The sequence below is a fragment of the Ovis aries genome, chromosome 3 (assembly GCF_016772045.2).
Source record: "Ovis aries strain OAR_USU_Benz2616 breed Rambouillet chromosome 3, ARS-UI_Ramb_v3.0, whole genome shotgun sequence".
NCBI classification, from domain to species: domain Eukaryota; kingdom Metazoa; phylum Chordata; class Mammalia; order Artiodactyla; family Bovidae; genus Ovis; species Ovis aries.
This window is the reverse complement of record NC_056056.1, coordinates 12,158,090-12,170,646: the sequence shown is the minus strand read 5'-3', so window position 1 is coordinate 12,170,646 and position 12,557 is coordinate 12,158,090. Positions and strand designations below refer to the sequence as shown.

Below are 12,557 nucleotides of genomic sequence, written 5' to 3'. Positions count from 1 at the left end.
TCTTATTTTTATAGTACTCACTATGAAGAATAATGTTTGGTAGAGTTTTTTTGTTTTTTTTTTTTTAAAAAAGCCCTTCACATCCATTATATTAATTAGTTCTCACAACTCTCTGAGATGGATAATATGATCTTAATTTCACTGATGAGAGAATGGAGATTGGAGAGGCTAAGTAACCAGCCCTAGTCACAAGTGTACTCAGAGCTTTCCTCTGGAGAAATACGAGGCTAGCAAACGTCACCCCTCCTTTCCCCTCGCCACAATCTCCAGCACGCCGCCTGGAGGCCTCCCTGAGAGGGAGAAGCTCAGGCAAAGGTGAGAGCCTATATGCCCAGGGCTGGGGCAGGGCTAGGAGTAATCTACACAGCCTCACCCAGGGGCGCTGGGGTTTGACAAGTCCATCAGAGCAGAGAAATTGGATGCAAATTATTTTCTCTCTCTGAGCCTCAGCTTCCCCATTTGCAAATACAGATATCTCCTCCTTGGCAGAGAGATTCTTAGGATGTGCAGAAGTGAGAACAGGTGGAGCACCCAGCACTGTGTGTGGTGTTGAGAAAGACACAAAAGATTGTAGCTCCTTCCCAATGAGAGGGCCTCTCCCTTTCTTGCTAAAGCTCTTCCCATGAGCCTATGACTGGAATTACCAGGTGGAATTTTTCAGGCAAATATCACCTTTTTATAAAGCAGGGCTATGATTACTCATCACTAACAAACGATCTCACATGCAGTTTCTCAATTCTTGTCAGGACGGATGCACAATCACCACCTATACCTGCATATAGTTATGGCTCAGAGTTTTTGCATGAACCGCAATATTAACAAGGGAAAACTATATCTGACTACTGTCTACCTGTGGAGTCCTGTGATGAAGCAAAATGGTACAACGGTAAACAAGAAATATTCTAACACTCACCATGAAACTTAAAAAAATAAACATTAAAAAATGAACAAAGGATTAAAGACTTCCTAAAGAGAAAAATGAAAAGAAAAAAACTAGTTAAAATGGTGCCAATTCAGTTGACAGCAATTCAAGTTCTCTGCGAGGTAAAAGGGGATAAAAGTCATTTTTCCTTGTCTGTAAATAAGTAAATCCTGTTATTTTGTGTGAAAGCTTCATAGTTAAACCATTACAGACACAGACAAATACCAGATCTGGGTCCTAGTGATCAAGAAGAGGCATTTCAATATGGACTGGGATGCTGTCCATGGAGTGCTGGCTCAATGCTGTCCCAAGCACTTGGTGCATATGCAAAATCAGGCTTCCATGTGCTCCAGCTAAACCTTTCTACATAAAAGATGGTGAGGAAGAGAGGTAAGCTGTGGGCTGGGCCTGTCTCCTTGTGCCCACATCACATGTGCCTTGAAATTGCGTTGGTGGGAGAGGTAGGAAGAGGCCTTATGAACTTGGTACCTGGGTGTCACTCCCCCTGTTCCTACCACCTGGAACTAGTACTTAGTATATATCCTAAATTTATCCTCTCAAATTTGAGCTGTAGAAAAATTATCTATTTCATAGAAAGTAGTTGGAAACAGAGAGGAAACTAAAATCTAGTAAAAAATGTGCTTAAAACCGCAAAGAAAGTCTTCACTACAAACATCTCTATCACAGTTCAGAAGCTTGGGTTTGGGACAATAACAGCTGAATTTTATATATATGATTGTGGTGTGTAATATACTTAAGAATTACCTTGATCTTTACAAATATCACTCTACTTTATTAACTTGGTTAATCCATTTCCAAACATTTTACACGGAAGGACCGTGTTTCTAACAGCCCAGGAGGAGGCGGCCTGACCATGTCCCTCCCCTATTTACACCCTTCAATGGCTCCCCACTGCCCTATAAAGTTGAGACTCTTTAACACGGCTTACAAGCCCCTGGATGGCCTGGCCCTGGCCTGCCTCCCTCAGCAATCCTCTCCCCACTTCAGCTCCAAGCTCCTTCCAGACAATGAACTGTTCATACCTCCTGGGAAATGCCATGGTCTACACTGTAAATCTTTGTAGATGATGCTCCCTGTCCCCTTGTTGGGAGTCAAATTTATCTGCTCAGTTTCCATTCAGGCATTCCTTTCCTCTGAGAAGCAGAGCCCTCAAGGCTCAGTTTGCTGTCTTCTCTAACAGACCCTACAGCTTCTCAAACTCCCTCCATTTACTCTCTGCTTATCTGCATCTGTTCCAGACGAAACTCTGAAGGCACAGAGTGTGTCACACTCACCATTTTATATAGAACCCCTAGTGCAATATAACGCCTAGTACATAGCAGGCTCTCCAAACATTTCTATAGAAGGGGATGTGTATTGTGTACTGACCACAGGCCATACACTGGGATACACTGGACATACATGGAACTCATTTCTTTAATCTTTACCACACTCTTAAAAGATGGGTCCTAAGGTCAGGAAGCAATAATTAGAACTGGACATGGAACAACAGACTGGTTCCAAATAGGAAAAGGAGGACGTCGAGGCTGTATATTGTCACCCTGCTTATTTAACTTCTATGCAGAGTACATCATGAGAAACGCTGGGCTGGAAGAAGCACAAGCTGGAATCAAGATTGCCGGGAGAAGTATCAATAACCTCAGATATGCAGATGACACCACCCTTATGGCAGAAAGTGAAGAGGAACTAAAAAGCTTCTTGATGAAAGAGGAGAGTGAAAAAGTTGGCTTAAAGCTCAACATTCAGAAAACTAAGATCATGGCACCTGGTCCCATCACTTCATGGGAAATAGATGGGGAAACAGTGGAAACAGTGTCAGACTTTATTTTTGGGGGCTCCAAAATCACTGCAGATGGTGATTGCAGCCATGAAATTAAAAGACGCTTACTCCTTGGAAGGAAAGTTATGACCAACCTAGATAGCATATTCAAAAGCAGAGACATTATTTTGCCAACAAAGGTCCGTCTAGTCAAGGCTATGGCTTTTCCAGTGGTCATGTATGGATGTGAGAGTTGGATTGTGAAGAAAGCTGAGCGCCGAAGAATTGATGCTTTTGAACTGTGGTGTTGGAGAAGACTCTTGAGAGTCCCTTGGACTGCAAGGAGATCCAACCAGTCCATCCTAAAGGAGATCAGCCCTGAGATTTCTTTGGAGGGAATGATGCTGAAGCTGAAACTCCAATACTGTGGCCACCGCATGCGAAGAGTTGACTCATTGGAAAAGACCCTGATGCTGGGAGGGATTGGGGGCAGGAGGAGAAGGGGGCGACAAGGATGAGATGGCTGGATGGCATCACTGACTCGATGGACATGAGTTTGGGTGAACTCCGGGAGTTGGTGATGGACAGGGAGGCCTGGCGTGCTGCGATCCATGGGGTCGCAAAGAGTCGGAGACGACTGAGCAACTGAACTGAACTGAACCTCTCCTATAGATGAAGAAAGTAAATACAGACACAAAATAACACTGACATTGCTACTGAGGGGAATGGTTGAGCAGGGAATTGGAAGTAAGTGCATTTATCAAGTTCTTATGAAGTGCCACCCCCACCCCCAGCACAGGGTCTCTAGCACTGTTGCAGGAGAAAACAGGGTGGCTACAAGCCAATTCTACTGAAATTCTTTCCCTAGGGAGTGAAGATGATAATCCCTGGAACCCAAGAGTCCCTAAAACACAATTTCAAAGCCATCAACTCAACATAAGTGGCTAAGGAAATAAAATCAGCAATGGCTGCTGACCTTCATTGAACTCATGCCACTGCCCCTATTTTACAGGCAAGAAAACAGGTGCAGAGGTTCATCGCCTTGCCCAAGATCAAACAAGGAGGGAGCAGGAAAGACAGAACCCATGGACCATTCCCACTGACACGTTTTTCTGCCTCTGTGGAAAGGGGAGCTTCACCCTCAGGCTAACCTGAGCCTCTGTCTGCACTGTGTCACTGCCATCACCTTTATCTCCTGCTTCTTGACCATCCCACCACCAGGAATTAAAAACACAAAAACAAAAACAAACCACCTTCTGCACGTATTCCTCATGCTCTGAGGCCTGTGTACAGAGCCCTATTGGTGAGGCTTGGAAAGGAAGATCTTCATTTATCAAAAAAGGAGAAGGAACACACCTACCAGACCTGATCTGGCACCCTGCTACCAGACCTGGCACAGAGCAGGAGCTGCAGAGCATCTCCTGAACTCAACTGAGGTCGAGGGAATGAAGGGAAATAGTTACTGTGTAATCTGGCCGCGTTTTGGTATTTCCTAGCCAGCTAACAGGATCATTCTCTCCAAGAAGAAACTAGGTCTATGCCAATACCCTTGGCTATCCCGCTAACTTACCACCAGCCTCAAATTAGTGTTTGCTTAAATGAGAGAAAGGATATAAAAAGGCAGTGGAGGGATAAGAATGAGGATCAGCTAGAAACTTGTCACTTTAGAAGGAAGGCAGACTCTTCTAGGTGACTATGTTACCAGCTCTTACCCTGTAAGAGCATGAAGGCTGGAATTATATCTTCTCCCCAAATAACCTTTTTTCAAATGAGAACACTAGGTTATAATTTATATTTCTTTTTGTGCAACAAATTTGAGTGTCATAAAAATGGTTAAAAAGTCTTCCTATGGTAGCTTTTTCTAAACTTTTATGAACATCTGCCACATTCATTTGAAGTTTAAAAAATTCTGGCACATATGCAAAGGCATAATAAGGTGCCTATAGCTTTCAAGAAAAAATAACAAGACAGTAAAAAATAAGCCTTTTGCTGAATTGCCAGTAAGAAAACTAGTGTGCAAGAGGAGATGGGCCCTGCCTAGCTCCTTCCTGAAAGAGCTTTCCTTTGGGCCCAGGTACATGTTCCACCCCAAGCATTATAGCCCACAGTTCTTGGAAGAAGTCTCAGGGAAGCATCTCTCTCATTTGAAGGTATAACAGAACGAGATCAGTGCGATCAAAAAGCACGGCTAGAGCACTCTGAGTCTGAACTGAAATCCAGGGGAGATCAGGAGACTATATCTCTCGACTTGGGAGTTCACAGCTGCCTCACGCATGTGGGCAATGCTATTTTGTTTGGAGAGTGTCTCAGCTGGCTTCAAGAGTGGGGCAACTACTATTTTGGTTTTTCTTTCAGTTCTGACCACATATAGGTACAGCATGGCAAACTCCTCCCTAATTTAAATCAACAGGACTAAGATTTATCTTGGCCAGAGTTTCCCAAACCTTCTCATTTAAAACCCTTCAAAAGCTGAGGAGAGTGAACTTGGAACCATTCACCTAACTGCAAAACTCTGTCTCAAGTTTTAGCTCCCAAATTATGCATGTTGCGCACTGCATGTTTTATTACAAACCCCCCCCCCTTGTTTTCAATTACTACAATCATATAAAAAAAAAATTGACTCCTTCCATCTTTAAGTAAAATTATGGTGCTGGGTTCCCTGAAAACAGCAACACCTTTTGGAGGGCTCTAAGTATGTTCTAAATTCCAGGTTTCCATGCACTTACTCCATCCTTCTTTTCAGAAAGCACCTGTTGGGCATCCTGCTGGGTACTGAGGACTCCACAGTGATCAAAGCATAGTCCTTGTCCCCAAAGAGCCCCTGCTCCTAGGGATGATGAAGAGGACAGGGAAGCCAATAGCTGTCATCCTGGGCAAGAGGTAGAGTAAGCAAAGCCAACAGTCAAATGGGAGGCCTTCCTCAAACAGCTGTGGAAGAGGAAGCTTAGCGGGCAGGGGCGCAGGGATGTGGGGGTGTTAGGGACCAGCCAGAGCCCTAACAGGAGACAGTGAGCAGACAGAAGGCTTGACAGCAGCAGGGAGATGAGCAGACCCTGGGGTGGGCAGAGGCGGCTGGAAGGCGGACTACGAGCTCAGAGCGACCAGGTAGAGGGCAGCCCCTACATGTTTGACAGGGATTGAATTTCATACTCATCTGCATACCTTTATGACCTAGCAAAATGTTTGGAACACAGAGGACTTGATTTAGATTTCTGAGTGAAAAACAAGTCTTTGGAAAAATCTAAAAAAGCAAAGTAAAACATCTATAAAGGCAATGAGAAAGGAACAGAGGGAGAGACATGTCAGAGACTTTGTGACTGTAGAAAGAATAAGGAAGCAGACACTCAGCCATGCTCAGTGTGTCCCCTTGTGACTTTTCAGCCAGTGGTGCCATTCACAGGGACCAGGAACAGCGGAAGGGGAGTGAAGTAACTCGATGGGTGTGTATTACAGATAATAAGGGGTTTGGGGAAGACTGAATTTGAGACATCGATAGTACATGTCGGTGACCTTCAACTGGGACTTGCAACTCTGGACTGTAAGTTCAGAGAGAGGCATGTCAGTGCTAGAATCACAGCTGGGAGTCACTGACATCACCTTGGTAGCAAAAGCAAAAAGCCTTTAAAAAGATGGCCAGAGGGTATATAGAGAAGAAAAGCAAGCCAAGACTGGAAACCTGGACAATGCTCAAGGTAAAGGACCATGAAAAGCAGTCGGAAAAAATCCGTGCTGGAACAGTCCGGAAGGCAGAAGAGGCAGGAAAGAGCTGTGGATGCTGATAGACCAAATGGTCTTTAGATTAGTGTTTCCAACTGTACAACAATTGGCACGAAAGGTCTATTAGCAAGTATTCACTTTCAATTTTTCACAGAGGAGCTTTGAACACACCCCCAAACTTGACAAACAAAGGTAAAACACAGAAGAAATCTCTTCAATCTGATCTAAATACACCATCCAAGATAGTCCATAAACTGTGTACTGTATGTGTTCAGGGCTGGGTGATGACAAGGAGGAACTGTTAACAGAATGTAGGAGCCACATGGCCGTCCTGTCAAATTAGAAATTTGAGCAGATTTCTGTGGTCTATTTTGATCAAGATTCTCAATGTCAAACAAACAGGTTTTTCGATAACCAACTTGTTTCATTTTCGTAAGCACAATAGCACAGTGTGCAACAGTGAAGAAGCAGGTGGTCCTAGTCGACGTGAAATGAAGGGAACAGAAGAAGAGAAGCAGCACTTCCTTTAAGCCATGCAAAGCACCATCGCAGACGGACATGGCTTTAGCTTTTTCCTCCGAGAGCTTGTCTCCTGTGCGAAACAGCCAAGTCCCCTGCCTCCTGTCCTATTTTGCTCCAGTGCAAATTCAGCTCTCTCCCGAGGAGGGAAAAGCTTAGGGTTCATGTCTACAAACCAGTAACACTGACAAAAGCACAGAAAAGTCCTTTAAAAGAATTGCTATCTACTCGGTACAGCCATGCAGAAAGCAATCTGTCCTTAGATTCATAGCTTTGACCAAGCATTTCTACTTTAGGGGTTCTATGCTAAGGAAGTAAGTCAAGATGCAGATTAAGCCTTATGCATAAAGATGTTCACTGAAATGCTATTTATAATAGTGAAAAATTATAAACAGCATAAGTGTCCAACAGTAACGGGAAAATGGCTAAGCTGTGGCATATTCAAACAGTTGGAAGGACAGGTAGCAAATTAAAAATTATTACTGACAGTAGACGAAAATGCAGAAATCCCCATGCCATAATATTAAATAAAGACATAAAATTCTATACCATATCAGCTAAGTACATTTATACAAAATATATATTCACAGAATAAAGACAAGGATGAAGAATAATAAAATGCTAACAGATGAATCTGGAATAATGATACTGTGGATAATTTTAATTTTCCTCTTTATACTTCTATATATTTTCTATACCACATTTTCTACAGAGAAAAATGTAATATAGTTGCAGTGATTTATAATAAACATCATTTTGAAAAGTGAATCATTTTCCTTCCCTCATTCAAACCCTTGAAGAACCCTTTCCTCTGCCTCTTTGAACTTCACTCCCTCACCCATGAAAATTGACAATCTCCAAACAAAGTGGAAAAACACTGGAAACAAGAGCCCAGTGAAAAGGGTCTAAGCTGAACGCCCAGCTCTGTGCATGAGGTGTTGCTCTGACACACTCCCATGTGTAGCGCCGTGAATCCAGAGACTGCACCTTTTCCACTGCCATGAAGCAAACAAAACCACAAATAGAGAGATCCGGGGAGGAGAGAAGTCAACTTACCTCCATTAAACTTAAATGGATTCCTATGAGGTAGGGCATGGGAGCACTGTGAAGAGAAACAGAGACACACAGCTGCTTTAATGTCTGTTGCTTCTGACAGAAAATTACAGATGGTTCACTATTTGGAGAAAAACTGTTTTAATAAACGTATGCACAGTTACATTTTCTTTCACAACAAAAATCCTAATATGACATTTTGTTCCCAAGCCTAGAAACTTAGGAAGAATTTCAAAATGCAGGCAGCCCTGGAAGCAGTCTGAGTGGCAGGAAGAGCGCTGACCTTGGGGTTAGTCCCTAAATAGCAGGCATGTGATTGCACAGCCTCAGTTGCCTTATCTTTAAAATGGCATTTTGGAATCTAACTGCCAGCTTGCTATCAGAATGAGAAAATATACACTGAGTGACCAGTATGGTTCCTGGTACAAACGGGAACCACTGTTGCCATGATCACAACAGAAAAAGCAATCAGCAATGTCAGATGGAGGGCATAATGTGCTTCAAAGAGGAATTATTATTTTTTTTTAATTTGCTATTTCCTTCTGCCATCAAAAGACGTGATCTAACTGTCTATTCTAACTGGACAGGGTATATCACAGACAGTAAGCATCTCCAACCCAGCTGCACACATGCCATCTGATGATATTGTAATTCAAAAAACCTTTGCAAAGTGCTTCATTCCCAGAGCAATGGGTTCCCTTAGTTAGTGACTGAGCAGGAGGTGAGAACCCAGCTCCAAGGGCTTTAAAACCTTGGCATCATGGATTCATTTCCCTCGGTTTCAGGTGCACACACATACACATTATCATTATGTTGCTACTTACCAATGATAAATGGGATAAACATTATACAAGGAACTTCAAATTCAACTTCCTTAATTCACACAACAACCTCACAAGGTAGGTATTATGCCCACTTCACAGAGGAGGGAGTAGGCCCAGGGCACTTAAATCACTTGATGCTTTCGAACTGTGGTGCTAGACAGCAAGAAGATCAAACCAATCAATACGAAAGGAAATCAAACCTGAATATTCATTGAAAGGACTGGTGCAAAAGCTGAAGCTCCAATTCTCTGGCCACCTGATGCGAAGAACCGACTCATTAGAAAAGACCCTGATGCTGGGAAAGATTGAAGGCAAGAGGAGAAGGGGGCAAAAGAGGATGAGATGGTTGGATGGTGTCACTGACTCAATGGACATGAGTTTGAGCAAACTCAGGGAGATAGTGAAGGACAAGGAAGCTTGGCGTGGTGCAGTTCATGGGGCTGCAAAGAGTCAGACACGACTGAGTGATTGAGCAACAATGCCACAAAACAAGCAGTGACCCTAGGATTTGACTCCAAAGCTTCTTCCTCTATGGCACTTTGACTTTGTAATACTGGACTGAAAATTCCCACCTCCCACACAGTGTTTTTCCTGGGAGCAGTGGAGGGAGTAGAGATGAAGGGAGAGATTGACAACTTTTCCATCTGTCTCTCCAACATGTGATACATCCTGGGAAAGGTACAAAGGATATTTTATGAGACCAGTGGAAAGACACCTGCCTCAGTCTGAGGTGACCAGGTACGTTCCCTGCAGGGCAGCTGGTGGCATGGAAGTGGACCTAGGAAGGTGGCTTTCTCGGGGATAGGGTAGGGAAACAAGGAGTGAGTGGTAAGAAATGAAAAAAGGGGAGGTTTTCTTTCCACTGAACGCTAAAGAGTTTAGGCTTTATCCTGAAAGCAATGGATAGGCAACCAAGGTTTTTGAAACATCAGATGTGCATTTTAAAATTGCTCAAACATTTAAAAATAAGAAAGAGCACAATTCCCTCATTACCATTCAACAAATAAAATTCTTCAAGCAAAAATCCTTCTCCAGAATACAAAATGTTCTCCTTACTACAGATCTCAGCAGTAATATATCTTGGGAGCCTGTAAAACAGACTTGAATATTAGCCGCACAGTTTGGGAAATATTCTTTTAGAAGACTTTTGTATTTGATAATAGCCAAAGAAAGAACTGGACACGCAACTGCAGTGAGAGTGGAGTCGTCTTTTCTTTCCTTTTTTCTTCTTCTCTCCTTAAAAAAAAAAAAGGTATCTGCTGTGCACATTCAGCTTCCCTTCGCTTCTAGGGGCAACAAAATGCCCTACAATATTTTTTTCCCTTAAACTGTAAACCATTAGTTTAGCTGCCAGCTACACAAATGCTCAAACTTCCCAGTGTGCCTGGCTCTGCTGTCCAAGCTTTTTCTAGTGTACACTGAAATGAATGTGTTTCTAATTAAGTAGCTTCAGGAACACGACAGCTTCAATGTCAAAAATACAAAGTCTGAACCCTGGCAGGAAGTCTTAAGACTGCAAATGTCTCATCTAGTGGAACCTTGCCTAATGTAATGAAAGGAAGCAGGAAGAGTACAGAATTCCAGAAAAAATGGCCACTTATTAATGTGTCCAGAAGCACAGCCAAACACATAGAAGGGAGAAAAACTCAAATCCATAATATTTAACCAAATCTCATAAACTTCCCCAGCTCCCACCAGCACTGTCATGTAAGTGACAAATGACCCTGAGTTTTAATTAGAATTTCAGAACTGAAATTCCAAGCAAATGAGCTAATGTATAGAAAACGACACTCAAACAACTCAGAGAAAGGTAAAAATAAATATCCACAGAAATTTATATAATTTGACTATAGGCTTTTACCTTAAAAAATTTTTTTTCTAGAATTTTAAATAGGTGTTAATGCCATGTCTCTTTGTCTTGCAATAAAAACCAATGAAAGGGAGGAAAAAGGGATCTTAGAAGTGAAGGCAGACGTAGAAAGGGACAAAGTGAGACTCATTCTTCAGGTACCAATAGGTAGGTATTTTTTTTAAGCCCAATAATTTTCCAAAGAGTAATTATGGTTTATCATAGAAATGTAGTTTTTTAGCCAACTTAGTGCTGAAATAGCTCTGTATTTAGCAAATATTTTAAAACACATTTAATCTGAAATCACAGCACACCATGTTTTTTATGAATGCAAATTTGGACAAATAACCTTTTACATTGTCATCGCTTGCTTCAGTTCAGTTCAGTTGCGTCCTACTCTTTGCGACCCCATGAATCGCAGCACACCAGGCCTCCCTGTCCATCAACTCCCTGTCCCGGAGTTCACTCAGACTCACATCCATCAAGTCAGTGATGCCACCCAGCCATCTCATCCTCTGTCGTCCCCTTCTCCTCCTGCCCCCAATCCTTCCCAGCATCAGAGCTTACATAGCCTCAAATGCATCCCTGAATCTACCGCACTTTTGCTCTGCAAATATACTGGTTACAAATTTCAAATGGGGAGAGGGAAAGAGGGAAGAAAAAAGAAAACCAGAGACTCCTTAAGATCTTAAAGTAGGAAGTATGTAACTGGGTAATTCTACCTACATTCTGAAAACAACTTTTATTCTCAATAATAATACCTCAATAGTTATGGTAGTTACTGACTTTTCCTCTTTTTTTTTTTTTTGTTGTTGTAAAGAGAATGGAAACACTCATCCATGATCAAGTTATCACAACTACTTTTATTTTTGCATTATTCTCCTCCAATATTAAAACTAACATTTGAAAATACCTTTGAAATTACAGAGTGCATATATTTTATTGCTTTCTCATTGGCTGCATTAACATTTCCCATATTATACTGCAACCTTTGTGATTGTTTTAAAGACTATATAATATTCCACCAAGTATGGATGTCCCTTAATTTACTGAACTCTATTGCTAGAGTTAGACATTCAGTCACTTCCATCTTTTCACTATAAATAACATCATAACGAAAATGAACAATCTCATGTGCACGAATTTTCAAACATGGAATTACTGAGTCAAAGGGCAGAACTGTTTTTAACATCTTTTGTAATATTTTGGCAAAGTGTCTTTAAAAGGGAAGTACCAACCCCAGTGGAAATCTTTCAGGATTGTTGCAATGATTAGAGAGAACCCATGAAACGCCTTGCCCAGGAATACCACATGGTAGACTTAGTAAGTTATCATGTCCAAGTGGTCTCTTGTCACAGCCTGAGTGAACATGGTTCATACCACTGGACTCATTCTCTTAGAGCCCAAGATTTCCTGTTCCTACCCTTGTTCTGAACGGAACCTGACAAAATGCTGGTGAGGACAGCTGAGACTCTGTGAGGAGCATGAGATGCTTGACACACGTCACCTGTACACATGAGTTTCTGATTCCAACACAATCTCTTGTCACTTGTCTACTTACTAAGTTCAGTCAGGTTGCTTATCACTTTCTTTGGAGGGCAACCTTTAACCTTGATTTTATGTACCACCAAAAATGCAAAAACCACCAAGTAATCTATAATTCATTACTTGTTTATCATATACAGTGACAAATTTTTAAAACCACTCATTACTATTTCTTAAAAAGAAAATATAGCAAAAAAAACTTGGTTAAGCTAGTTCTAAAAAACTTCATATTCAGAACCTGACTCATCTGGATCATCTTCTGATTCAGAGTCATCAATGCCCATGTTTTCTTCAAGGGTATCTCAGAAACAAAACATAATACTTTTTCTAGATGTTCTCTATCTTCTT

At 41.9% G+C, this 12,557-nt stretch overlaps 1 protein-coding gene across 11 annotated transcripts in view; it reads right to left on the bottom strand.

The window, feature by feature from the left end:
* DENND1A (DENN domain containing 1A) overlaps positions 1-12,557 on the bottom strand; it is a 536,262-nt gene that overhangs the window by 202,053 nt on the left and 321,652 nt on the right. For all 11 annotated transcript variants that reach the window (XM_060411818.1, XM_027966460.2, XM_027966462.2 and 8 more), the window contains one exon: positions 7,995-8,040. In XM_060411818.1, coding sequence (XP_060267801.1) covers positions 7,995-8,040 — 46 coding nt within the window. The remainder of the gene's footprint in view (positions 1-7,994; positions 8,041-12,557) is intronic.